At 47.3% G+C, this 26949-nt stretch overlaps 1 protein-coding gene across 1 annotated transcript; it reads left to right on the top strand.

The window, feature by feature from the left end:
• Positions 1-1568: 1568 nt before the first annotated feature.
• Positions 1569-26634, top strand: mccc2 (methylcrotonoyl-CoA carboxylase 2 (beta); the record flags this gene model as incomplete). Its single annotated transcript, XM_038982720.1, has 11 exons — positions 1569-1682; positions 2036-2100; positions 6291-6390; positions 10420-10515; positions 10692-10764; positions 19029-19105; positions 19224-19290; positions 20038-20194; positions 21170-21284; positions 24027-24112; positions 25510-26634. Coding segments are annotated over 11 exons (1068 nt in total), but the record flags the coding sequence as incomplete, so codon positions are not given.
• Between the last annotated feature and the right edge of the window lie 315 nt (positions 26635-26949).

Raw genomic sequence — 26949 nt, forward strand, 5'->3', positions numbered from 1 at the left:
TTCCAGATAGCCGTGGTTATGTGTTATTCCAGATAGCCGTGGTTATGTGTTATTCCAGATAGCCGTGGTTATGTGTTATTCCAGATAGCCGTGGTTATGTGTTATTCCAGATAGCCGTGGTTATGTGTTATTCCAGATAGCCGTGGTTATGTGTTATTCCAGATAGCCGTGGTTATGTGTTATTCCAGATAGCCGTGGTTATGTGTTATTCCAGATAGCCGTGGTTATGTGTTATTCCAGATAGCCGTGGTTATGTGTTATTCCAGATAGCCGTGGTTATGTGTTATTCCAGATAGCCGTGGTTATGTGTTATTCCAGATAGCCGTGGTTATGTGTTATTCCAGATAGCCGTGGGTATGTGTTATTCCAGATAGCCGTGGGTATGTGTTATTCCAGATAGCCGTGGGTATGTGTTATTCCAGATAGCCGTGGGTATGTGTTATTCCAGATAGCCGTGGGTATGTAAATGTGTTATTCCAGATAGCCGTGGGTATGTAAATGTGTTATTCCAGATAGCCGTGGGTATGTAAATGTGTTATTGCAGATAGCGGTGGTTATGTAAATGTGTTATTGCAGATAGCGGTGGTTATGTATATGTGTTATTCCAGATAGCGGTGGTTGTGTTATTCCAGATAGCGGTGGTTGTGTTATTCCAGATAGCCGTGGTTATGCGTTATTCCAGATAGCCGTGGTTATGCGTTATTCCAGATAGCGGTGGTTATGTGTTATTCCAGATAGCGGTGGTTGTGTTATTCCAGATAGCGGTGGTTGTGTTATTCCAGATAGCCGTGGTTATGCGTTATTCCAGATAGCCGTGGTTATGCGTTATTCCAGATAGCCGTGGTTATGTGTTATTCCAGATAGCCGTGGTTATGTGTTATTCCAGATAGCCGTGGTTATGTCAATGTGTTATTCCAGATAGCCGTGGTTATGTGTTATTCCAGATAGCGGTGGGTATGTGTTATTCCAGATAGCCGTGGGTATGTGTTATTCCAGATAGCCGTGGGTATGTGTTATTCCAGATAGCCGTGGGTATGTGTTATTCCAGATAGCCGTGGGTATGTGTTATTCCAGATAGCCGTAGTTATGTGTTATTCCAGATAGCCGTGGTTATGTCAATGTGTTATTCCAGATAGCGGTGGTTATGTAAATGTGTTATTCCAGATAGCAGTGGTTATGTAAATGTGTTATTCCAGATAGCGGTGGTTATGTGTTATTCCAGATAGCGGTGGTTATGTGTTATTCCAGATAGCCGTGGTTATGTCAATGTGTTATTCCAGATAGCCGTGGTTATGTCAATGTGTTATTCCAGATAGCGGTGGTTATGTAAATGTGTAATTCCAGATAGCCGTGGTTATGTCAATGTGTTATTCCAGATAGCGGTGGTTATGTCAATGTGTTATTCCAGATAGCCGTGGTTATGTCAATGTGTTATTCCAGATAGCCGTGGTTATGTCAATGTGTTATTCCAGATAGCCGTGGTTATGTCAATGTGTTATTCCAGATAGCCGTGGTTATGTCAATGTGTTATTCCAGATAGCGGTGGTTATGTCAATGTGTTATTCCAGATAGCGGTGGTTATGGGGTCGTGTACAGCAGGAGGAGCGTATGTCCCGGCCATGGCTGATGAGAGCATCATCGTCAGGGGTCAAGGAACCATCTTCCTGGGAGGACCCCCTCTGGTGAGGACTAGATAACGTATTCTAGATATTTATCATTTAGAAAATGATGTATCTTAACGGTGCTATCATGACAACCCTGCTGCGTAGAACTGATGCACTGTGTTGCCATGACAACCCTGCTGTGTAGAACTGATGCACTGTGTTGCCATGACAACCCTGCTGTGTAGAACTGATGCACTGTGTTGCCATGACAACCCTGCTGTGTAGAACTGATGCACTGTGTTGCCATGCCAACCCTGCTGCGTAGAACTGATGCACTGTGTTGCCATGACAACCCTGCTGCGTAGAACTGATGCACTGTGTTGCCATGACAACCCTGCTGCGTAGAACTGATGCACTGTGTTGTTTTTCAGGTAAAAGCAGCAACAGGTGAGACTGTCTCTGCTGAGGATCTTGGAGGGGCGGATCTTCACTGCAGGTATCAGGCAGTATGACATCATGGTGGAGTAGGGGCCTGAGGGCACACAGTGTGTTGTGAATGTATTGTAATGTTTTTAAAATTGTATAAACTGCCTGAATTTAGCTGGACCCCAGGAAGAGTAGCTGCTACCTTGGTAGGAACTGATGGGGATCCATAATAAACCCCAGGAAGAGTAGCTGCTGCCTTGGCAGGAACCAATGGGGATCCATAATAAACCCCAGGAAGAGTAGCTACTGCTTTGGCAGGAACTAATGGGGATCCATAATAAACCCCAGGAAGAGTAGCTGCTGCCTTGGCAGGAACTAATGAGGATCCATAATAAACCCCAGGAAGAGTAGCTGCTGCCTTGGCAGGAACTAATGGGGATCCATAATAAACCCCAGGAAGAGTAGCTGCTGCCTTGGCAGGAACTAATGGGGATCCATAATAAACCCCAGGAAGAGTAGCTGCTGCCTTGGCAGGAACTAATGGGGATCCATAATAAACCCCAGGAAGAGTAGCTACTGCCTTGGCAGGAACTAATGGGGATCCATAATAAACCCCAGGAAGAGTAGCTGCTGCCTTGGCAGGAACCAATGGGGATCCATAATAAACCCCAGGAAGAGTAGCTGCTGCCTTGACAGGAACTAATGGGGATCCTTAATATACCCCAGGAAGAGTAGCTGCTGCCTTGGCAGGAACTAATGGGGATCCATAATAAACCCCAGGAAGAGTAGCTGCTGCCTTGGCAGGAACTAATGGGGATCCATAATAAACCCCAGGAAGAGTAGCTGCTGCCTTGGCAGGAACTAATGGGGATCCATAATAAACCCCAGGAAGAGTAGCTGCTGCCTTGACAGGAACTAATGGGGATCCTTAATATACCCCAGGAAGAGTAGCTGCTGCCTTGGCAGGAACTAATGGGGATCCATAATAAACCCCAGGAAGAGTAGCTGCTGCCTTGGCAGGAACCAATGGGGATCCATAATAAACCCCAGGAAGAGTAGCTGCTGCCTTGACAGGAACTAATGGGGATCCTTAATATACCCCAGGAAGAGTAGCTGCTGCCTTGGCAGGAACTAATGGGGATCCATAATAAACCCCAGGAAGAGTAGCTGCTGCCTTGGCAGGAACTAATGGGGATCCATAATAAACCCCAGGAAGAGTAGCTGCTGCCTTGGCAGGAACTAATGGGGATCCATAATAAACCCCAGGAAGAGTAGCTGCTGCCTTGACAGGAACTAATGGGGATCCTTAATATACCCCAGGAAGAGTAGCTGCTGCCTTGGCAGGAACTAATGGGGATCCATAATAAACCCCAGGAAGAGTAGCTGCTGCCTTGGCAGGAACCAATGGGGATCCATAATAAACCCCAGGAAGAGTAGCTGCTGCCTTGGCAGGAACTAATGGGGATCCATAATAAACCCCAGGAAGAGTAGCTGCTGCCTTGGCAGGAACTAATGTGGATCCTTAATATACCCCAGGAAGAGTAGCTGCTGCCTTGGCAGGAACTAATGGGGATCCATAATAAACCCCAGGAAGAGTAGCTGCTGCCTTGGCAGGAACTAATGGGGATCCATAATAAACCCCAGGAAGAGTAGCTGCTGCCTTGGCAGGAACTAATGGGGATCCATAATAAACCCCAGGAAGAGTAGCTGCTGCCTTGGCAGGAACTAATGGGGATCCATAATAAACCCCAGGAAGAGTAGCGGCTGCCTTGGCAGGAACTAATGGGGATCCATAATAAATCCCAGGAAGAGTAGCTGCTGCCTTGACAGGAACTAATGGGGATCCTTAATATACCTCAGGAAGAGTAGCTGCTGCTTTGGCAGGAACTAATGGGGATCCTTAATATACCCCAGGAAGAGTAGCTGCTGCCTTGGCAGGAACTAATGGGGATCCTTAATATACCCCAGGAAGAGTAGCTGCTGCCTTGGCAGGAACTAATGGGGATCCATAATAAACCCCAGGAAGAGTAGCTGCTGCCTTGGCAGGAACTAATGGGGATCCATAATAAACCCCAGGAAGAGTAGCTGCTGCCTTGACAGGAACTAATGGGGATCCTTAATATACCCCAGGAAGAGTAGCTGCTGCCTTGACAGGAACTAATGGGGATCCATAATAAACCCCAGGAAGAGTAGCTGCTGCCTTGGCAGGAACTAATGGGGATCCATAATAAACCCCAGGAAGAGTAGCTGCTTCCTTGGCAGGAACTAAATGGGGATCCATAATAAACCCCAGGAAGAGTAGCTGCTGCCTTGGCAGGAACTAATGGGGATCCATAATAAACCCCAGGAAGAGTAGCTGCTGCCTTGGCAGGAACTAATGGGGATCCATAATAAACCCCAGGAAGAGTAGCTGCTGCCTTGCCAGGAACTAATGGGGATCCATATTACATAGTAGGTCCTTTCTGTGGTGGAATAAATACACAACTGTCATAGTTGAGTAAAAGGTCAAAGTTAATGCTGTACATCAATCTCCATATATTAAACAAACCAGACAGTACAATTTTATATTTTTTAATATGTATTTACGGACAGACGGGCATACTCCAACACTAGGACATCATTTACAAACGCAGTATGTGTGTTTAGTGAGTCCGCCAGATCAGAGGCAGTAGGGATGACCAGGTGTTATGTTAATAGGTGCCGGTATTGGACTGTATTGCTGTCCTGTCTGAGCATGTAACTTGTTGGTGTCATGGAAAATGTATGGAGTAAAAAGTACATATATTCTTTAGGAATGTAGTAGGGTAAAAGTTGTCAAAAATATAAATAGTAAAAAAAATACCCCAAAAGTATTTTTAAATACTTTCCACCACTGTTAGGTATGGTAGGTACTGTATGGTAGGTACTGTATGGTAGGTACTGTATGGTAGGTACTGTATGGTATGAGTTAGGTATGGTAGGTACTGTATGGTATGTACTGTATGGTAGGTACTGTATGGTATGAATTGGGTATGGTAGGTACTGTATGGTAGGTACTGTATGGTAGGTACTGTATGGTAGGTACTGTATGGTAGGTACTGTATGGTATGAGTTAGGTATGGTAGGTACTGTATGGTATGTACTGTATGGTAGGTACTGTATGGTAGGTACTGTATGGTATGAGTTAGGTATGGTAGGTACTGTATGGTATGTACTGTATGGTAGGTACTGTATGGTAGGTACTGTATGGTAGGTACTGTATGGTATGAATTGGGTATGGTAGGTACTGTATGGTAGGTACTGTATGGTAGGTACTGTATGGTGTGAGTTAGGTATGGTAGGTACTGTATGGTAGGTACTGTGTGGTATGTACTGTATGGTAGGTACTGTATGGTATGAGTTAGGTATGGTAGGTACTGTATGGTAGGTACTGTATGGTAGGTACTGTATGGTAGGTACTGTATGGTAGGTACTGTATGGTATGAATTGGGTATGGTAGGTACTGTATGGTAGGTACTGTATGGTATGAGTTAGGTATGGTAGGTACTGTATGGTAGGTACTGTATGGTATGAGTTAGGTATGGTAGGTACTGTATGGTAGGTACTGTATGGTAGGTACTGTATGGTGTGAGTTAGGTATGGTAGGTACTGTATGGTATGAGTTAGGTATGGTAGGTACTGTATGGTATGAGTTAGGTATGGTAGGTACTGTATGGTAGGTACTGTATGGTAGGTACTGTATGGTAGGTACTGTATGGTATGAGTTAGGTATGGTAGGTACTGTATGGTAGGTACTGTATGGTAGGTACTGTATGGTAGGTACTGTATGGTAGGTACTGTATGGTATGAGTTAGGTATGGTAGGTATGGTAGATACTGTATGGTATGAGTTAGGTATGGTAGGTACTGTATGGTGTGAGTTAGGTATGGTAGGTACTGTATGGTAGGTACTGTATGGTAGGTACTGTATGGTGTGAGTTAGGTATGGTAGGTACTGTATGGTAGGTACTGTATGGTAGGTACTGTATGGTAGGTACTGTATGGTATGAGTTAGGTATGGTAGGTACTGTATGGTGTGAGTTAGGTATGGTAGGTACTGTATGGTAGGTACTGTATGGTAGGTACTGTATGGTAGGTACTGTATGGTAGGTAGTGTGTGGTATGAGTTAGGTATGGTAGGTACTGTATGGTACCATGGAGCAGGTATCAGTATGATATTAGTTAGGTCTGGTTCCTCTATCCAGTGTTGAGCTGTGTTTGTTTCCTGTTTCCTGTCTCACAGGAAGTCAGGTGTAACAGACCACTACGCTCTAGACGATAGCCACGCCCTTCACCTGGCTCGCAAGGCCGTCCGCAACCTCAACTACACCAAGAACATACAGGTGGGTTATAACCTCAACATACAGGTGGGTTATAACCTCAACATACAGGTGGGTTATAACCTCAACATACAGGTGGGTTATAACCTCAACATACAGGTGGGTTATAACCTCAACATACAGGTGGGTTATAACCTCAACACACAGGTGGGTTATAACCTCAACTCCACCAAGAACATACAGGTGGGTTATAACCTCAACATACAGGTGGGTTATAACCTCAACATACAGGTGGGTTATAACCTCAACTCCACCAAGACCATACAGGTGGGTTATAACCTCAACATACAGGTGGGTTATAACCTCAACATACAGGTGAGTTATAACCTCAACATACAGGTGGGTTATAACCTCAACATACAGGTGGGTTGTAACCTCAACACACAGGTGGGTTATAACCTCAACACACAGGTGGGTTATAACCTCAACACACAGGTGGGTTATAACCTCAACACACAGGTGGGTTATAACCTCAACTCCACCAAGACCATACAGGTGGGTTATAACCTCAACATACAGGTGGGTTATAACCTCAACATACAGGTGGGTTATAACCTCAACATACAGGTGGGTTATAACCTCAACATACAGGTGGGTTATAACCTCAACATACAGGTGGGTTATAACCTCAACATACAGGTGGGTTATAACCTCAACATACAGGTGGGTTATAACCTCCACACACAGGTGGGTTATAACCTCAACTACACCAAGAACATACAGGTGGGTTATAACCTCAACATACAGGTGGGTTATAACCTCAACATACAGGTGGGTTATAACCTCAACATACAGGTGGGTTATAACCTCAACATACAGGTGGGTTATAACCTCAACATACAGGTGGGTTATAACCTCAACATACAGGTGGGTTATAACCTCAACACACAGGTGGGTTATAACCTCAACATACAGGTGGGTTATAACCTCAACTCCACCAAGACCATACAGGTGGGTTATAACCTCAACATACAGGTGGGTTATAACCTCAACATACAGGTGGGTTATAACCTCAACTACACCAAGACCATACAGGTGGGTTATAACCTCAACATACAGGTGGGTTATAACCTCAACTACACCAAGACCATACAGGTGGGTTACAACCTCAACATGCAGGTGGGTTATAACCTCAACATACAGGTGGGTTATAACCTCAACATACAGGTGGGTTATAACCTCAAAATACAGGTGGGTTATAACCTCAACACACAGGTGGGTTATAACCTCAACACACAGGTGGGTTATAACCTCAACATACACCAAGACCATACAGGTGGGTTATAACCTCAACATACAGGTGGGTTATAACCTCAACATACAGGTGGGTTATAACCTCAACATACAGGTGGGTTATACCCTCAACTCCACCAAGACCATACAGGTGGGTTATAACCTCAACATACAGGTGGGTTATAACCTCAACATACAGGTGGGTTATAACCTCAACTCCACCAATACCATACAGGTGGGTTATAACCTCAACACACAGGTGGGTTATAACCTCAACTCCACCAATACCATACAGGTGGGTTATAACCTCAACACACAGGTGGGTTATAACCTCAACTCCACCAATACCATACAGGTGGGTTATAACCTCAACACACAGGTGGGTTATAACCTCAACTCCACCAATACCATACAGGTGGGTTATAACCTCATCTCCACCAACAACATACAGGTGGGTTATAACCTCAACATACAGGTGGGTTATAACCTCATCTCCACCAACAACATACAGGTGGGTTATAACCTCAACATACAGGTGGGTTATAACCTCAACTCCACCAAGAACATACAGGTGGGTTATAACCTCAACATACAGGTGGGTTATAACCTCAACATACAGGTGGGTTATAACCTCAACATACAGGTGGGTTATAACCTCAACACACAGGTGGGTTATAACCTCAACATACAGGTGGGTTATAACCTCAACATACAGGTGGGTTATAACCTCAACACACAGGTGGGTTATAACCTCATCTCCACCAACAACATACAGGTGGGTTATAACCTCAACTCCACCAATACCATACAGGTGGGTTATAACCTCAACACACAGGTGGGTTATAACCTCAACTCCACCAATACCATACAGGTGGGTTATAACCTCAACACACAGGTGGGTTATAACCTCAACTCCACCAATACCATACAGGTGGGTTATAACCTCAACACACAGGTGGGTTATAACCTCAACTCCACCAATACCATACAGGTGGGTTATAACCTCAACACACAGGTGGGTTATAACCTCAACTCCACCAATACCATACAGGTGGGTTATAACCTCATCTCCACCAACAACATACAGGTGGGTTATAACCTCAACATACAGGTGGGTTATAACCTCATCTCCACCAACAACATACAGGTGGGTTATAACCTCAACATACAGGTGGGTTATAACCTCAACTCCACCAAGAACATACAGGTGGGTTATAACCTCAACATACAGGTGGGTTATAACCTCAACATACAGGTGGGTTATAACCTCAACATACAGGTGGGTTATAACCTCAACACACAGGTGGGTTATAACCTCAACATACAGGTGGGTTATAACCTCAACATACAGGTGGGTTATAACCTCAACACACAGGTGGGTTATAACCTCATCTCCACCAACAACATACAGGTGGGTTATAACCTCAACATACAGGTGGGTTATAACCTCATCTCCACCAACAACACACAGGTGGGTTATAACCTCAACACACAGGTGGGTTATAACCTCAACTCCACCAATACCATAGTCACTGCTTTGATGTTTGCAGAGAACGACAGGGTGTTGTCCAGGGTGACTCCAAGGTTCTTTGCACTCTGGGAACGGAACACTGTGGAGTTGTCAACCGTGATGGAGAGGCCTTGGAGCGGACAGTCCTTCCCTGGGAGGAAGAGCAGCTCCGTCTGGTTGAGGTTGAGGTGGTGGGCCGACATCCAAGCTGAGATATCTGTGCCAGGCACGCAGAGATCCGTGTTGCCACCTGAGTGTCAGAAGGGGGGGAGAAGAAAAGAGCCTCCGTGACATAGAGGAGAGCGGTCTGGGTTGAGTGACCCGTCTTGATAGAGGAGAGCGGTCTGGGTTGAGTGACCCGTCTTGATAGAGGAGAGCGGTCTGGGTTGAGTGACCCGTCTTGATAGAGGAGAGCGGTCTGGGTTGAGTGACCCGTCTTGATAGAGGAGAGCGGTCTGGGTTGAGTGACCCGTCTTGATAGAGGAGAGCGGTCTGGGTTGAGTGACCCGTCTTGATAGAGGAGAGCGGTCTGGGTTGAGTGACCCGTCTTGATAGAGGAGAGCGGTCTGGGTTGAGTGACCCGTCTTGATAGAGGAGAGCGGTCTGGGTTGAGTGACCCGTCTTGATAGAGGAGAGCGGTCTGGGTTGAGTGACCCGTCTTGATAGAGGAGAGCGGTCTGGGTTGAGTGACCCGTCTTGATAGAGGAGAGCGGTCTGGGTTGAGTGACCCGTCTTGATAGAGGAGAGCGGTCTGGGTTGAGTGACCCGTCTTGATAGAGGAGAGCGGTCTGGGTTGAGTGACCCGTCTTGATAGAGGAGAGCGGTCTGGGTTGAGTGACCCGTCTTGATAGAGGAGAGCGGTCTGGGTTGAGTGACCCGTCTTGATAGAGGAGAGCGGTCTGGGTTGAGTGACCCGTCTTGATAGAGGAGAGCGGTCTGGGTTGAGTGACCCGTCTTGATAGGGGAGAGCGTTCTGGGTTGAGTGACCCGTCTTGAAGCCTGACTGGTTAAGGTCCAGGAGATCGTTCTGAGAGAGTTGGTCAGAGACAAAACGCTCAAGTGTTTTTGGAAAGAAAATAAAGAAAATTAAAGAAGTTTTTTGACGTCAAAGGAGTTGTGTTGGTTTCTTGTGTAGCTAATGTTTGTTCGATTTTTCTTTTTCTTTTCAGAAAACAAAAACAGACTTGCATCACTACATAAGTCATTGAAACATGTTGTGCGTCGTTTGTTGCTCTTCTCCTCTCCTAACCCTCTATTGACATGACGTTATGGACCTGGTGTGTTGCCAGGTGACCACAGAGCCCCCCGAGGCTCCTCTCTACCCAGCTGAGGAGCTGTATGGCATCGTAGGAGCCAACCTCAAACGCAACTTTGATGTCAGAGAGGTACTTCCCCACGTTTATTCATGTACTTATTATGGGGGTCCAAGGGGCCTGGATGAGCTAAAACCCTATTGTACTGGTTCATTGTTATTATTATGGGAGTCCATGTCCCAGAGTGGCATTTTAAATGGACTGTCTTGTTATAATATATCTAATATGTTCTACTGTGTGATTGCCAGGTGATAGCCAGGATTGTCGATGGCAGCCGGTTTGATGAATTCAAAGCCTTATACGGAGATACAGTGGTCACAGGTGAGTACTAGGCTGGTCACTCAGTTTATACTACCTGGGGTTTAGGCTGGTCACTATCAGTTTATACTATCTGGGGTTTAGGCTGGTCGCTATCAGTTTATACCACCTGGGGTTTAGGCTGGTCGCTATCAGTTTATACCACCTGGGGTTTAGGCTGGTCGCTATCAGTTTATACTACCTGGGGTTTAGGCTGGTCGCTGTCAGTTTATACTACCTGGGGTTTAGGCTGGTCACTATCAGTTTATACCACCTGGGGTTTAGGCTGGTCGCTATCAGTTTATACTACCTGGGGTTTAGGCTGGTCACTATCAGTTTATACTACCTGGGGTTTAGGCTGGTCGCTGTCAGTTTATACTACCTGGGGTTTAGGCTGGTCACTATCAGTTTATACTACCTGGGGTTTAGGCTGGTCGCTGTCAGTTTATACTACCTGGGGTTTAGGCTGGTCGCTATCAGTTTATACTACCTGGGGTTTAGGCTGGTCGCTATCAGTTTATACTACCTGGGGTTTAGGCTGGTCGCTGTCAGTTTATACTACCTGGGGTTTAGGCTGGTCGCTATCAGTTTATACTACCTGGGGTTTAGGCTGGTCGCTATCAGTTTATACTACCTGGGGTTTAGGCTGGTCACTATCAGTTTATACCACCTGGGGTTTAGGCTGGTCGCTATCAGTTTATACTACCTGGGGTTTAGGCTGGTCGCTATCAGTTTATACTACCTGGGGTTTAGGCTGGTCGCTATCAGTTTATACTACCTGGGGTTTAGGCTGGTCGCTGTCAGTTTATACTACCTGGGGTTTAGGCTGGTCGCTATCAGTTTATACTACCTGGGGTTTAGGCTGGTCGCTATCAGTTTCTACTACCTGGGGTTTAAGCTGGTCACTATCAGTTTATACTACCTGAGGGTTTAGGCTGGTTGCTATCAGTTTATACTACCTGGGGTTTAGGCTGGTCGCTGTCAGTTTATACTACCTGGGGTTTAGGCTGGTCGCTGTCAGTTTATACTACCTGAGGGTTTAGGCTGGTCGCTATCAGTTTATACTACCTGGGGTTTAGGCTGGTCGCTGTCAGTTTATACTACCTGGGGTTTAGGCTGGTCGCTATCAGTTTATACTACCTGGGGTTTAGGCTGGTCGCTATCAGTTTATACTACCTGGGGTTTAGGCTGGTCACTATCAGTTTATACTACCTGAGGGTTTAGGCTGCTCACTATCAGTTTCTACTGCCTGGGGTTTAGGCTGGTCACTATCAGTTTCTACTGCCTGGGGTTTAGGCTGGTCACTATCAGTTTATACTACCTGGGGTTTAGGCTGGTCGCTATCAGTTTATACTACCTGGGGTTTAGGCTGGTCGCCTGTTTCTAATACCCGGTAGGTTGGTGAACCCCAGGTAGTACTATTTTCCTCCCTCGCGTTGCAGCTCTCCACTTCCTCCGTCGACACCACTGATGTGTGAGGAGAAGGTGTTGTATGTTAATGAAGCGTATAACCACTCATGTTGAAGTCGGAAGTTTACATACACCTTATCCAAATGCATTTAAACTCAGTTTTTCACAATTCCTGACATTTAATCCTAGTAAAAATTCCCTGTCTTAGGTCAGTTAGGATCACCACTTTATTTTAAGAATGTGAAATGTCAGAATAATAGTAGAGTGATTTATTTCAGCTTTTATTTCTTTCATCACATTCCCAGTGGGTCAGAAGTTTACATACACTCAATTAGTATTTGGTGGCATTGCCTTTAAATTGTTTAACGTGGGTCAAACGTTTCGGGTAGCCTTCCACAAGCTTCCCAAAATAAGTTGGGTGAATTTTGGCCCATTCCTCCTGACAGAGCTGGTGTAACTGAGTCAGGTTTGTAGGCCTCCTTGCTTGCACACGCTTTTTCAGTTCTGCCCACACATTTTCTATAGGATTGAGGTCAGGGCTTTGTGATGGCCACTCCAATACCTTGACTTTGTTGTCCTTATGCCATTTTGCCACAACTTTGGAAGTATGCTTGGGGTCATTGTCCATTTGGAAGACCCATTTGAGACCAAGCTTTAACCTCCTGACTGATGTCTTGAGATGTTGCTTCAATATATCCACATAATATTCCTACCTCATGATGCCATCTATTTTGTGAAGTGCACCAGTCCCTCCTGCAGCATAGCACCCCCACAACATGATGCTGCCACCCCCATGCTTCACTGTTGGGATGGTGTTCTTTGGCTTGCAAGCCTCCCCCTTTTTCCACCAAACATAACGATGGTCATTATGGCCAAACCATTGTATTTTTGTTTAATCAGACCAGAGGACATTTCTCCAAAAAGTACGATTTGTCCCCATGTGCAGATGCAAACCGTAGTCTGGCTTTTTTATGGCGGTTTTGGAGCAGTGGCTTCTTCCTTGCTGAGTGGCCTTTCAGGTTATGTCGATATTGGACTCGTTTTACTGTGGATATAGATACTTTTGTACCGGTTTCCTCCAGCATCTTCACAAGGTCCTTTGCTGTTGTTCTGGGATTGATTTGCACTTTTCGCACCAAAATACGTTCATCTTTAGGAGACAGAACGCGTCTCGTTCCTGAGCGGTATGATGGCTGCGTGGTCCCATGGTGTTTATACTTGCATACTATTGTTTGTACAGATGAACGTGGTACCTTCAGGCATTTGGAAATTGCTCTCAAGGATGAACCAGACTTGTGGAGGTCTCCAATTTTTTTTATGAGGTCTTGGCTGATTTATTTTGATTTGCCCATAATGTCAAGCAAAGAGGCACTGAGTTTAAAGGTAGGCCTTGAAATACATCCACAGGTACACCTCCAATTGACTCAAATGATGTCAATTAGCCTATCAGAAGCTTCTAAAGCCATGACATCATTTTCTGGAATTTTCCAAGCTGTTTAATGGCACAGTCAACTAAGTGTATGTAAACTTCTGACCCACTGGAATTGTGATACAGTGAATTATAAGTAAAATAATCTGTCTGTAAACAATTGTTGGAAAAATGACTTGTGTCATGCACAAAGTAGATGTCCTAACCGACTTGCCAAAAACTATAGTTTGTTAGCAAACTTCCGACTTTAACTGTATGTCGTAGCTGGCTCCTTAGCTAAGGCGTCATTACGACGAAGGTAGTTTCGTAGCTGGCTCCTTAGCTAAGGCGTCATTACGACGAAGGTAGTTTCGTAGCTGGCTCCTTAGCTAAGGCGTCATTACGACGAAGGTAGTTTCGTAGCTGGCTCCTTAGCTAAGGCGTCATTACGACGAAGGTAGTTTCGTAGCTGGCTCCTTAGCTAAGGCGTCATTACGACGAAGGTAGTTTCGTAGCTGGCTCCTTAGCTAAGGCGTCATTACGACGAAGGTAGTTTCGTAGCTGGCTCCTTAGCTAAGGCGTCATTACGACGAAGGTAGTTTCGTAGCTGGCTCCTTAGCTAAGGCGTCATTACGACGAAGGTAGTTTCGTAGCTGGCTCCTTAGCTAAGGCGTCATTACGACGAAGGTAGTTTCGTAGCTGGCTCCTTAGCTAAGGCGTCATTACGACGAAGGTAGTTTCGTAGCTGGCTCCTTAGCTAAGGCGTCATTACGACGAAGGTAGTTTCGTAGCTGGCTCCTTAGCTAAGGCGTCATTACGACGAAGGTAGTTTCGTAGCTGGCTCCTTAGCTAAGGCGTCATTACGACGAAGGTAGTTTCGTAGCTGGCTCCTTAGCTAAGGCGTCATTACGACGAAGGTAGTTTCGTAGCTGGCTCCTTAGCTAAGGCGTCATTACGACGAAGGTAGTTTCGTAGCTGGCTCCTTAGCTAAGGCGTCATTACGACGAAGGTAGTTTCGTAGCTGGCTCCTTAGCTAAGGCGTCATTACGACGAAGGTAGTTTCGTAGCTGGCTCCTTAGCTAAGGCGTCATTACGACGAAGGTAGTTTCGTAGCTGGCTCCTTAGCTAAGGCGTCATTACGACGAAGGTAGTGTCGTAGCTGGCTCCTTAGCTAAGGCGTCATTACGACGAAGGTAGTTTCGTAGCTGGCTCCTTAGCTAAGGCGTCATTACGACGAAGGTAGTTTCGTAGCTGGCTCCTTAGCTAAGGCGTCATTACGACGAAGGTAGTTTCGTAGCTGGCTCCTTAGCTAAGGCGTCATTACGACGAAGGTAGTTTCGTAGCTGGCTCCTTAGCTAAGGCGTCATTACGACGAAGGTAGTTTCGTAGCTGGCTCCTTAGCTAAGGCGTCATTACGACGAAGGTAGTTTCGTAGCTGGCTCCTTAGCTAAGGCGTCATTACGACGAAGGTAGTTTCGTAGCTGGCTCCTTAGCTAAGGCGTCATTACGACGAAGGTAGTTTCGTAGCTGGCTCCTTAGCTAAGGCGTCATTACGACGAAGGTAGTTTCGTAGCTGGCTCCTTAGCTAAGGCGTCATTACGACGAAGGTAGTTTCGTAGCTGGCTCCTTAGCTAAGGCGTCATTACGACGAAGGTAGTTTCGTAGCTGGCTCCTTAGCTAAGGCGTCATTACGACGAAGGTAGTTTCGTAGCTGGCTCCTTAGCTAAGGCGTCATTACGACGAAGGTAGTTTCGTAGCTGGCTCCTTAGCTAAGGCGTCATTACGACGAAGGTAGTTTCGTAGCTGGCTCCTTAGCTAAGGCGTCATTACGACGAAGGTAGTTTCGTAGCTGGCTCCTTAGCTAAGGCGTCATTACGACGAAGGTAGTTTCGTAGCTGGCTCCTTAGCTAAGGCGTCATTACGACGAAGGTAGTTTCGTAGCTGGCTCCTTAGCTAAGGCGTCATTACGACGAAGGTAGTTTCGTAGCTGGCTCCTTAGCTAAGGCGTCATTACGACGAAGGTAGTTTCGTAGCTGGCTCCTTAGCTAAGGCGTCATTACGACGAAGGTAGTTTCGTAGCTGGCTCCTTAGCTAAGGCGTCATTACGACGAAGGTAGTTTCGTAGCTGGCTCCTTAGCTAAGGCGTCATTACGACGAAGGTAGTTTCGTAGCTGGCTCCTTAGCTAAGGCGTCATTACGACGAAGGTAGTTTCGTAGCTGGCTCCTTAGCTAAGGCGTCATTACGACGAAGGTAGTTTCGTAGCTGGCTCCTTAGCTAAGGCGTCATTACGACGAAGGTAGTTTCGTAGCTGGCTCCTTAGCTAAGGCGTCATTACGACGAAGGTAGTTTCGTAGCTGGCTCCTTAGCTAAGGCGTCATTACGACGAAGGTAGTTTCGTAGCTGGCTCCTTAGCTAAGGCGTCATTACGACGAAGGTAGTTTCGTAGCTGGCTCCTTAGCTAAGGCGTCATTACGACGAAGGTAGTTTCGTAGCTGGCTCCTTAGCTAAGGCGTCATTACGACGAAGGTAGTTTCGTAGCTGGCTCCTTAGCTAAGGCGTCATTACGACGAAGGTAGTTTCGTAGCTGGCTCCTTAGCTAAGGCGTCATTACGACGAAGGTAGTTTCGTAGCTGGCTCCTTAGCTAAGGCGTCATTACGACGAAGGTAGTTTCGTAGCTGGCTCCTTAGCTAAGGCGTCATTACGACGAAGGTAGTTTCGTAGCTGGCTCCTTAGCTAAGGCGTCATTACGACGAAGGTAGTTTCGTAGCTGGCTCCTTAGCTAAGGCGTCATTACGACGAAGGTAGTTTCGTAGCTGGCTCCTTAGCTAAGGCGTCATTACGACGAAGGTAGTTTCGTAGCTGGCTCCTTAGCTAAGGCGTCATTACGACGAAGGTAGTTTCGTAGCTGGCTCCTTAGCTAAGGCGTCATTACGACGAAGGTAGTTTCGTAGCTGGCTCCTTAGCTAAGGCGTCATTACGACGAAGGTAGTTTCGTAGCTGGCTCCTTAGCTAAGGCGTCATTACGACGAAGGTAGTTTCGTAGCTGGCTCCTTAGCTAAGGCGTCATTACGACGAAGGTAGTTTTCTACAGCGTTTAGTGAACTAAGCGAGAACACTTTCATCGCCGCAACGGTAGTTGGCGCCAACGCATAGCAGTAAGCTGGCGGATGTGTTGTTACCTACCCTCACCACCTGGGGGGGCGACCCGTCAGGAAGTCCAGGATACAGTAGCAGAGGGAGGTGTTTAGTCCCAGGGTCCTTAGCTTAGTGATGAGCTTTGTGGGCAATATGGTGTTGAACGCTGAGCTGTAGTCAATTAATAGCATTCTCACATAGGTGTTCCTTTTGTCCAGGTGAGAAAGGGCAGTGTGGAGTGCGATTGAGATTGCGTCATCTGTGGATCTGTTGGCGCAGTATGCGAATTGGAGTGGGTCCAGGTTTCTGGGATGATGGTTTTGATGTGAGCCATGACCAGCCTTTCAAAGCACTTCATGGCTACCGACGTGAGTGCTACGGGGCGGTAATCAGGCAGGTTACCTTCGCTTTCTTGGGAACAGGGACTACGGACTTGGTCAGGAAGAGGTTAAAAATGTCAGTGAAGACACTTGCCAGTTGGTCCGTGCATGCTCTGAGTACACGTCCTGGCAATCCGTCTGGCCCAGCGGCCTTGTGAATGTTTAAAGGTCTTTTAAAGGGCTCACATCGGCTACGGAGAGCGTGATTACACAGTTGTCCGGAACAGCTGGTGCTCTAATGTATGCTTCAGTGTTGCTTGCCTCGAAGCGAGCATAAAAGGCATTCAACTCATCTGGTAGGCTCACGTCACTGGGCAGCTCGCGTCTGGGTTTCCCTTTGTAGCCCGTAATAGTTTGCAAGTCCTGCCACATCTGACGAGTGTCAGAGCCGGTGTAGTAGGATTCAATCTTAGTCCTGTATTGACGTTTTGCCTGTTTATTGGTTCGTCTGAGGGCATAGCGGGATTTCTTATAAGTGTCCGGATTAGTGTTCCGCTCCTTGAAAGCGGCAGCTCTAGCCTTTAGCTCGATACGGATGTTGCCTGTAATCCATGGCTTCTGGTTGGGATATGTACGTACGGTCACTGTGGGGACATCGTCTGCACTTATTGATGAAGCCGGTGACTGAGGTGGTGTACTCCTCAATGGATGAATCCCGGAACATATTCTAGTCTGTGCTAGCAAAACAGTCCTGTAGCTTAGCATCCGTCATCTGACCACTTTCCGTATTGAGCGAGTCACTGGTAATTACTGTTTAGTATTTGCTTGTAAGCAGGAATCAGGAGGATAGAATTATGGTCAGATTTGCCAAATGGAGGGCGAGGGAGAGCTTTGTACGCATCTGTGTGCCACACCCGTTGCTGACCGGTGTATTAATTCAAGCACACAGCCATGCAATCTCCATAGACAAACATTGCCAGTAGAATGGCCTTACTGAAGAGCTCAGTGACTTTCAACGTGGCAACGTCATAGGATGCCACCTTTCCAACAAGTCAGTTTGTCAAATTTCTGCCCTGCTAGAGCTGCCTCTGTCAACTGTAAGTGCTGTTATTGCGAAGTGGAAACGTCTAGGAGCAACAACGGCTCAGCCGTGAAGTGGTAGGCCACACAAGCTCACAGAACAGGACCGCCGAGAGCTGAAGCGAGTAGCGCGTAAAAATTGTCTGTCCTCGGTTGTAACGCTCACTACCGAGTTCAAAACTGCCTCTGGAAGCAACTTCAGCAAGAACTGTTCGTCAGGAGCTTCATGAAATGGGTTTCCGGGGCCGAGCAGCTGCACACAAGACTAAGATCTCCATGCGTAATGCCACGAGTGGTCTAAAGCTCGCCGCCATTGGACTCTGGAGCAGTGGAAATGCGTTGTCTGGAGTGATGAATCACGCTTCACCATCTGGCAGTCTGACGAATCTGGGTTTGGTGGATGCCAGGAGAACGCTACCTGCCCCAATGCATAGTGCCAACTGTAAAGTTTGGTGGAGGAATAATGGTCTTGGGCTGTTTTTCATGGTTTGGGTTAGGCCCCTTAGTTCCAGTGAAAGGACCTCTTAAAGCTTCAGCATACAATGACATTCTAGATGATTCTGTGCTTCCAACTTTGTGCCAACAGTTTGGGGAAGTCCCTTCCTGTTTCAGCATGACAATGCTCCCGTGCGATGTCCAAAGCGAGGTCCATACAGAAATGCTTTGTCAAGATCGGTGTGGAAGAACTTGACTGGCCTGCACAGAGCCCTGACCCATATTAATGACCATGATTTTGGAGTGAGATGTTGGACTAGCAGATGTCCAGTCATGTGGTGAACATCTACAGTTCTGAACCTTATACTACATCCAGTATGTGGATATAACCCTGTATGTCTTGAGAGACCATGCTGTGTTGTTGAAGTACAGGTGTGATTAGACGTGTGTGTCGTTGAAGTACAGGTGTGATTGATTCCGTCTCACGTCTGTTCGCAGGCTTCTCCAGGATATTTGGTTACCCTGTTGGAATCATTGGTAACAATGGAGTCCTGTTCTCAGAGTCTGCTAAGAAAGTAAGTTTCTGCCGTTGAGGAAGGTGATCTGACACATGATGGCAGAGAAGTAGGATATTTTAGTTCACAGTATAATAACCACTATGTACATAATGACTTCTGCATTACTGTGTTCCAGGCAACTCATTTCATAGAGTTATGCTGTCAGAGAAACATTCCACTTATCTTCCTACAAAACATCACAGGTCAGTACAGACGAGGTTGATTCCTCCTACAAGACAGGCAGGGTGTATGAAGTTCAATGTTCCATCTTTTTGTTTTGTGCTCTCTCCCTCTGTCCTCATCCCCCTCTGTCCTCATCCCCCTCTGTCCTCATCCCTCTCTGTCCTCACTCCTCTCTGTCCTCATCCCCCTCTGTCCTCATCACCCTCTGTCCTCATCACCCTCTGTCCTCATCCCCCTCTGTCCTCATCCCCCTCTGTCCTCATCCCCCTCTGTCCTCATCCCTCTCTGTCCTCACTCCTCTCTGTCCTCACTCCTCTCTGTCCTCATCTCCCTCTGTCATCATCCCCTCTCTGTCCTCATCCCCCCTCTGTCCTCATCCCTCTCTGTTCTCATCCCTCTCTGTTCTCATCCCTCTCTGTTCTCATCCCTCTCTGTTCTCATCCCTCTCTGTTCTCATCCCTCTCTGTCCTCATCTCCCTCTGTCCTCATCCCCCCTCTGTCCTCATCCCCCCTCTGTCCTCATCCCCCCTCTGTCCTCATCCCCCCTCTGTCCTCATCCCCTCTCTGTCCTCACCCCTCTCTGTCCTCATCCCCCCTCTGTCCTCATCCCCCCTCTGTCCTCATCTCCCCTCTGTCCTCATCCCCCCTCTGTCCTCATCTCCCCTCTGTCCTCATCCCCCCTCTGTCCTCATCTCCCCTCTGTCCTCATCTCCCCTCTGTCCTCATCCCCCCTCTGTCCTCATCCCCCTCTGTCTCTATCTCTGCAGGCTTCATGGTGGGCAGGGAGTACGAGGCAGGCGGCATCGCCAAGGACGGGGCTAAGATGGTCACGGCGGTTGCGTGTGCCAACGTGCCCAAGATCACGGTGATCATCGGCGGCTCGTATGGAGCGGGCAACTACGGCATGTGTGGCAGAGCATACAGGTATACCCTACACACTACATAGTGTACACACTACATAGTACACACTACATAGTACACACTACACCACCCGACAATACAGGTCCTAATGACATGGCCTGTCAAGCCTACGGGTATACCCTAGCCTTGACAGGGGGGTGGTATGGCCCGGGAGGGGACAGGGGGGGGGGGGGTTGTTATCTGGCCCCCTAAGTACTGAGCAAAAATAAATAAGTGTGTGGAATTTTCTTTGTTGGACATAAAAGAGTGTAAAAACACCAGGAAATCAGCTCCCAAGTGATTTTAATTTAAGAAATCTGTTCCTAAGTGTTTCCTGCACATAATAGAGACACAAATGTAAGCTGGAAGTTGAAATGATTTTGTTTCAGTCCTAACATATCTGTTTTGGGATTCATGCCACCGTCCAGTCAAGAAACAATTATCCTGCGACTGAATCTAGCTGATGACCCTGTATGGACAGAACCATCTAGCTGATGACCCCTGCCCTGTATGGACAGAACCATCTAGCTGATGACCCCTGCCCTGTATGGACAGAACCATCTAGCTGATGACCCCTGCCCTGTATGGACAGAACCATCTAGCTGATGACCCCTGCCCTGTATGGACAGAACCATCTAGCTGATGACCCCTGCCCTGTATGGACAGAACCATCTAGCTGATGACCCCTGCCCTGTATGGACAGAACCATCTAGCTGATGACCCCTGCCCTGTATGGACAGAACCATCTAGCTGATGACCCCTGCCCTGTATGGACAGAACCATCTAGCTGATGACCCCTGCCCTGTATGGACAGAACCATCTAGCTGATGACCCCTGCCCTGTATGGACAGAACCATCTAGCTGATGACCCCTGCCCTGTATGGACAGAACTATTCTACTGAAGGTTTTGGCCTAGGATTAGGCCTTCCTGTCCTGGTAGCTAGAGGGACCCGTGGTTCCTCATGTACAGTAAACAACATGTGTCCTCCTCTCCTCCAGCCCCCGGTTTCTGTACATGTGGCCCAACTCCCGTATCTCTGTGATGGGTGGCGAGCAGGCTGCCACCGTACTCGCTACCATCACTAAAGACCAGCGGGCTAGAGAGGGCAAGGAGGTCAGTATTACACCATATCTCAGTGGGTTAACATCTAGACTACAGACCAGCGGACTAGAGAGGTCAGTATTACTCCATATCTCAGTGGGTTAACATCTAGACTACAGACCAGCGGACTAGAGAGGTCAGTATTACTCCATATCTCAGTGGGTTAACATCTAGACTACAGACCAGCGGACTAGAGAGGTCAGGAGGTCAGTATTACTCCATATCTCAGTGGGTTAACATCTAGACTAGAGACCAGCGGACTAGAGAGGTCAGTATTACTCCATATCTCAGTGGGTTAACATCTAGACTACAGACCAGCGGACTAGAGAGGACAGGAGGTCAGTATTACACCATATCTCAGTGGGTTAACATCTAGACTAGAGACCAGCGGACTAGAGAGGTCAGTATTACTCCATATCTCAGTGGGTTAACATCTAGACTACAGACCAGCGGACTAGAGAGGACAGGAGGTCAGTATTACACCATATCTCAGTGGGTTAACATCTAGACTACAGACCAGCGGACTAGAGAGGTCAGTATTACACCATATCTCAGTGGGTTAACATCTAGACTACAGACCAGCGGACTAGAGAGGTCAGTATTACTCCATATCTCAGTGGGTTAACATCTAGACTACAGACCAGCGGACTAGAGAGGTCAGTATTACACCATATCTCAGTGGGTTAACATCTAGACTACAGACCAGCGGACTAGAGAGGTCAGTATTACTCCATATCTCAGTGGGTTAACATCTAGACTACAGACCAGCGGACTAGAGAGGTCAGTATTACTCCATATCTCAGTGGGTTAACATCTAGACTACAGACCAGCGGACTAGAGAGGTCAGTATTACTCCATATCTCAGTGGGTTAACATCTAGACTACAGACCAGCGGACTAGAGAGGTCAGGAGGTCAGTATTACTCCATATCTCAGTGGGTTAACATCTAGACTACAGACCAGCGGACTAGAGAGGACAGGAGGTCAGTATTACACCATATCTCAGTAGGTTAACATCTAGACTACAGACCAGCGGACCAGAGAGGTCAGGATTACACCATATCTCAGTGGGTTAACATCTAGACTACAGACCAGCGGACTAGAGAGGTCAGGAGGTCAGTATTACTCCATATCTCAGTGGGTTAACATCTAGACTACAGACCAGCGGACCAGAGAGGTCAGGAGGTCAGTATTACTCCATATCTCAGTGGGTTAACATCTAGACTAGAGACCAGCGGACTAGAGAGGTCAGTATTACTCCATATCTCAGTGGGTTAACATCTAGACTACAGACCAGCGGACTAGAGAGGTCAGGAGGTCAGTATTACTCCATATCTCAGTGGGTTAACATCTAGACTAGAGACCAGCGGACTAGAGAGGTCAGTATTACTCCATATCTCAGTGGGTTAACATCTAGACTACAGACCAGCGGACTAGAGAGGACAGGAGGTCAGTATTACACCATATCTCAGTGGGTTAACATCTAGACTAGAGACCAGCGGACTAGAGAGGTCAGTATTACTCCATATCTCAGTGGGTTAACATCTAGACTACAGACCAGCGGACTAGAGAGGACAGGAGGTCAGTATTACACCATATCTCAGTGGGTTAACATCTAGACTACAGACCAGCGGACTAGAGAGGTCAGTATTACACCATATCTCAGTGGGTTAACATCTAGACTACAGACCAGCGGACTAGAGAGGTCAGTATTACACCATATCTCAGTGGGTTAACATCTAGACTACAGACCAGCGGACTAGAGAGGTCAGTATTACTCCATATCTCAGTGGGTTAACATCTAGACTACAGACCAGCGGACTAGAGAGGTCAGTATTACACCATATCTCAGTGGGTTAACATCTAGACTACAGACCAGCGGACTAGAGAGGTCAGTATTACACCATATCTCAGTGGGTTAACATCTAGACTACAGACCAGCGGACTAGAGAGGTCAGGAGGTCAGTATTACTCCATATCTCAGTGGGTTAACATCTAGACTACAGACCAGCGGACTAGAGAGGTCAGTATTACACCATATCTCAGTGGGTTAACATCTAGACTACAGACCAGCGGACCAGAGAGGTCAGGAGGTCAGTATTACACCATATCTCAGTGGGTTAACATCTAGACTACAGACCAGCGGACTAGAGAGGACAGGAGGTCAGTATTACTCCATATCTCAGTGGGTTAACATCTAGAATACAGACCAGCGGACTAGAGAGGACAGGAGGTCAGTATTACACCATATCTCAGTGGGTTAACATCTAGACTACAGACCAGCGGACTAGAGAGGTCAGGAGGTCAGTATTACTCCATATCTCAGTGGGTTAACATCTAGACTACAGACCAGCGGACTAGAGAGGTCAGTATTACTCCATATCTCAGTGGGTTAACATCTAGACTACAGACCAGCGGACTAGAGAGGTCAGTATTACTCCATATCTCAGTGGGTTAACATCTAGACTACAGACCAGCGGACCAGAGAGGTCAGGAGGTCAGTATTACACCATATCTCAGTAGGTTAACATCTAGGTTTTTTCTGACAGTAGGTATAACCTAAGCCAGCCTTTTTCCAAACCTCTCCTCTGGGACCCCCAGCCGATACAAAGAGGGGTCCCAGAGGAGAGGTTGGATCGGCTGGGGGTCCCGGAGGAGAGGGTTGGATCGGCTGGGGGTCCCAGAGGAGAGGGTTGGAAAGGGCTGATCTAGGCTGTTACAGGACTAACTAATATAACCAATGTTCCATGTTCAGTTCACAGCAGAGCAGGAGGCCGCCATGAAGGAACCCATCGTCAAACGGTTTGAAGAGGAAGGAAGCCCCTACTTCTCCAGCGCTAGGTGAGATATCGGCATCACCCAGTCTATGATGCATAGTTCACAAGGCGGTCTATGATGCATAGTTCGTAAGGCGGTCTATGATGCATAGTTCGTAAGGCGGTCTATGATGCATAGTTCATAAGGCGGTCTATGATGCATAGTTCGTAAGGCGGTCTATGATGCATAGTTCGTAAGGCGGTCTATGATGCATAGTTCATAAGGCGGTCTATGATGCATAGTTCACAAGGCGGTCTGTGATGCATAGTTCGTAAGGCGGTCTGTGATGCATAGTTCGTAAGGCGGTCTATGATGCATAGTTCACAAGGCGGTCTGTGATGCATAGTTCACAAGGCGGTCTGTGATGCATAGTTCACAAGGCGGTCTGTGATGCATAGTTCACAAGGCGGTCTGTGATGCATAGTTCGTAAGGCGGTCTGTGATGCATAGCTCGTAAGGCGGTCTATGATGCATAGCTCGTAAGGCGGTCTATGATGCATAGCTCGTAAGGCGGTCTATGATGCATAGCTCGTAAGGCGGTCTATGATGCATAGTTCATAAGGCGGTCTATGATGCATAGTTCGTAAGGCGGTCTATGATGCATAGCTCGTAAGGCGGTCTATGATGCATAGTTCGTAAGGCGGTCTATGATGCATAGCTCGTAAGGCGGTCTATGATGCATAGCTCGTAAGGCGGTCTATGATGCATAGCTCGTAAGGCGGTCTATGATGCATAGTTCGTAAGGCGGTCTATGATGCATAGCTCGTAAGGCGGTCTATGATGCATAGCTCGTAAGGCGGTCTATGATGCATAGCTCGTAAGGCGGTCTATGATGCATAGCTCGTAAGGCGGTCTATGATGCATAGCTCGTAAGGCGGTCTATGATGCATAGCTCGTAAGGCGGTCTATGATGCATAGCTCGTAAGGCGGTCTATGATGCATAGCTCGTAAGGCGGTCTATGATGCATAGCTCGTAAGGCGGTCTATGATGCATAGCTCGTAAGGCGGTCTGTGATGCATAGTTCACAAGGCGGTCTGTGATGCATAGTTCACAAGGCGGTCTGTGATGCATAGTTCGTAAGGCGGTCTGTGATGCATAGTTCACAAGGCGGTCTGTGATGCATAGTTCGTAAGGCGGCCTATGATGCATAGTTCATAAGGCGGTCTATGATGCATTATTAATGTGCTTATAATGAATTATGAAGAGTATCTCAAATCAAATTGTATTAGTCACATGTGCCAAATACAACAGTCGTAGACCTCACAGTGAAATACTGACTTACAGGCTCTAACCGACAATGCAGTTAAAAAATATAAAATACAAAAGAACATTTAAATAAATAAAATATTATATATTGTGAGTTTTACCTTGTGTTTTATCTTCCATGTTGTTCTGTCTGTCTTTCTGCCCGTCTGTGTAGGCTGTGGGATGACGGTATCATCGACCCGGCTGACACCCGTCTGGTTCTGGGAATGAGTCTCAGTGCTACACTCAATGCCCCGACACAGAGGACACGCTTCGGAGTGTTCCGGATGTAAACATCCACGGGTCCACTAGAGGCCCACTAGAGGACAGACTAAACATCCACAGGTCCACTAGAGGACAGACTAAACATCCACAGGTCCACTAGAGGACAGACTAAACATCCACAGGCCCACTAGAGGACAGACTAAACATCCACAGGCCCACTAGAGGACAGACTAAACATCCACAGGTCCACTAGAGGCCCACTAGAGGACAGACTAAACATCCACAGGCCCACTAGAGGACCACTAGAGGACAGACTAAACATCCACAGGCCCACTAGAGGACAGACTAAACATCCACAGGTCCACTAGAGGACAGACTAAACATCCACAGGCCCACTAGAGGCCCACTAGAGGACAGACTAAACATCCACAGGCCCACTAGAGGACAGACTAAACATCCACAGGCCCACTAGAGGCCCACTAGAGGACAGACTAAACATCCACAGGTCCACTAGAGGACAGACTAAACATCCACAGGTCCACTAGAGGACAGACTAAACATCCACAGGTCCACTAGAGGACAGACTAAACATCCACAGGCCCACTAGAGGACAGACTAAACATCCACAGGCCCACTAGAGGCCCACTAGAGGACAGACTAAACATCCACAGGCCCACTAGAGGACAGACTAAACATCCACAGGCCCACTAGAGGACAGACTAAACATCCACAGGCCCACTAGAGGCCCACTAGAGGACAGACTAAACATCCACAGGCCCACTAGAGGACAGACTAAACATCCACAGGCCCACTAGAGGCCCACTAGAGGACAGACTAAACATCCACAGGCCCACTAGAGGACAGACTAAACATCCACAGGCCCACTAGAGGACAGACTAAACATCCACAGGACCACTAGAGGACAGACTAAACATCCACAGGCCCACTAGAGGCCCACTAGAGGACAGACTAAACATCCACAGGCCCACTAGAGGACAGACTAAACATCCACAGGCCCACTAGAGGACAGACTAAACATCCACAGGTCCACTAGAGGACAGACTAAACATCCACAGGTCCACTAGAGGACAGACTAAACATCCACATGTCCACTAGAGGACCACTAGAGGACAGACTAAACATCCACAGGTCCACTAGAGGACAGACTAAACATCCACAGGTCCACTAGAGGACAGACTAAACATCCACAGGTCCACTAGAGGCCCACTAGAGGACAGACTAAACATCCACAGGCCCACTAGAGGCCCACTAGAGGACAGACTAAACATCCACAGGTCCACTAGAGGACAGACTAAACATCCACAGGTCCACTAGAGGACAGACTAAACATCCACATGTCCACTAGAGGACCACTAGAGGACAGACTAAA

This window comes from Salvelinus namaycush, unplaced genomic scaffold, assembly GCF_016432855.1.
Source record: "Salvelinus namaycush isolate Seneca unplaced genomic scaffold, SaNama_1.0 Scaffold1264, whole genome shotgun sequence".
Lineage (NCBI taxonomy): Eukaryota > Metazoa > Chordata > Actinopteri > Salmoniformes > Salmonidae > Salvelinus > Salvelinus namaycush.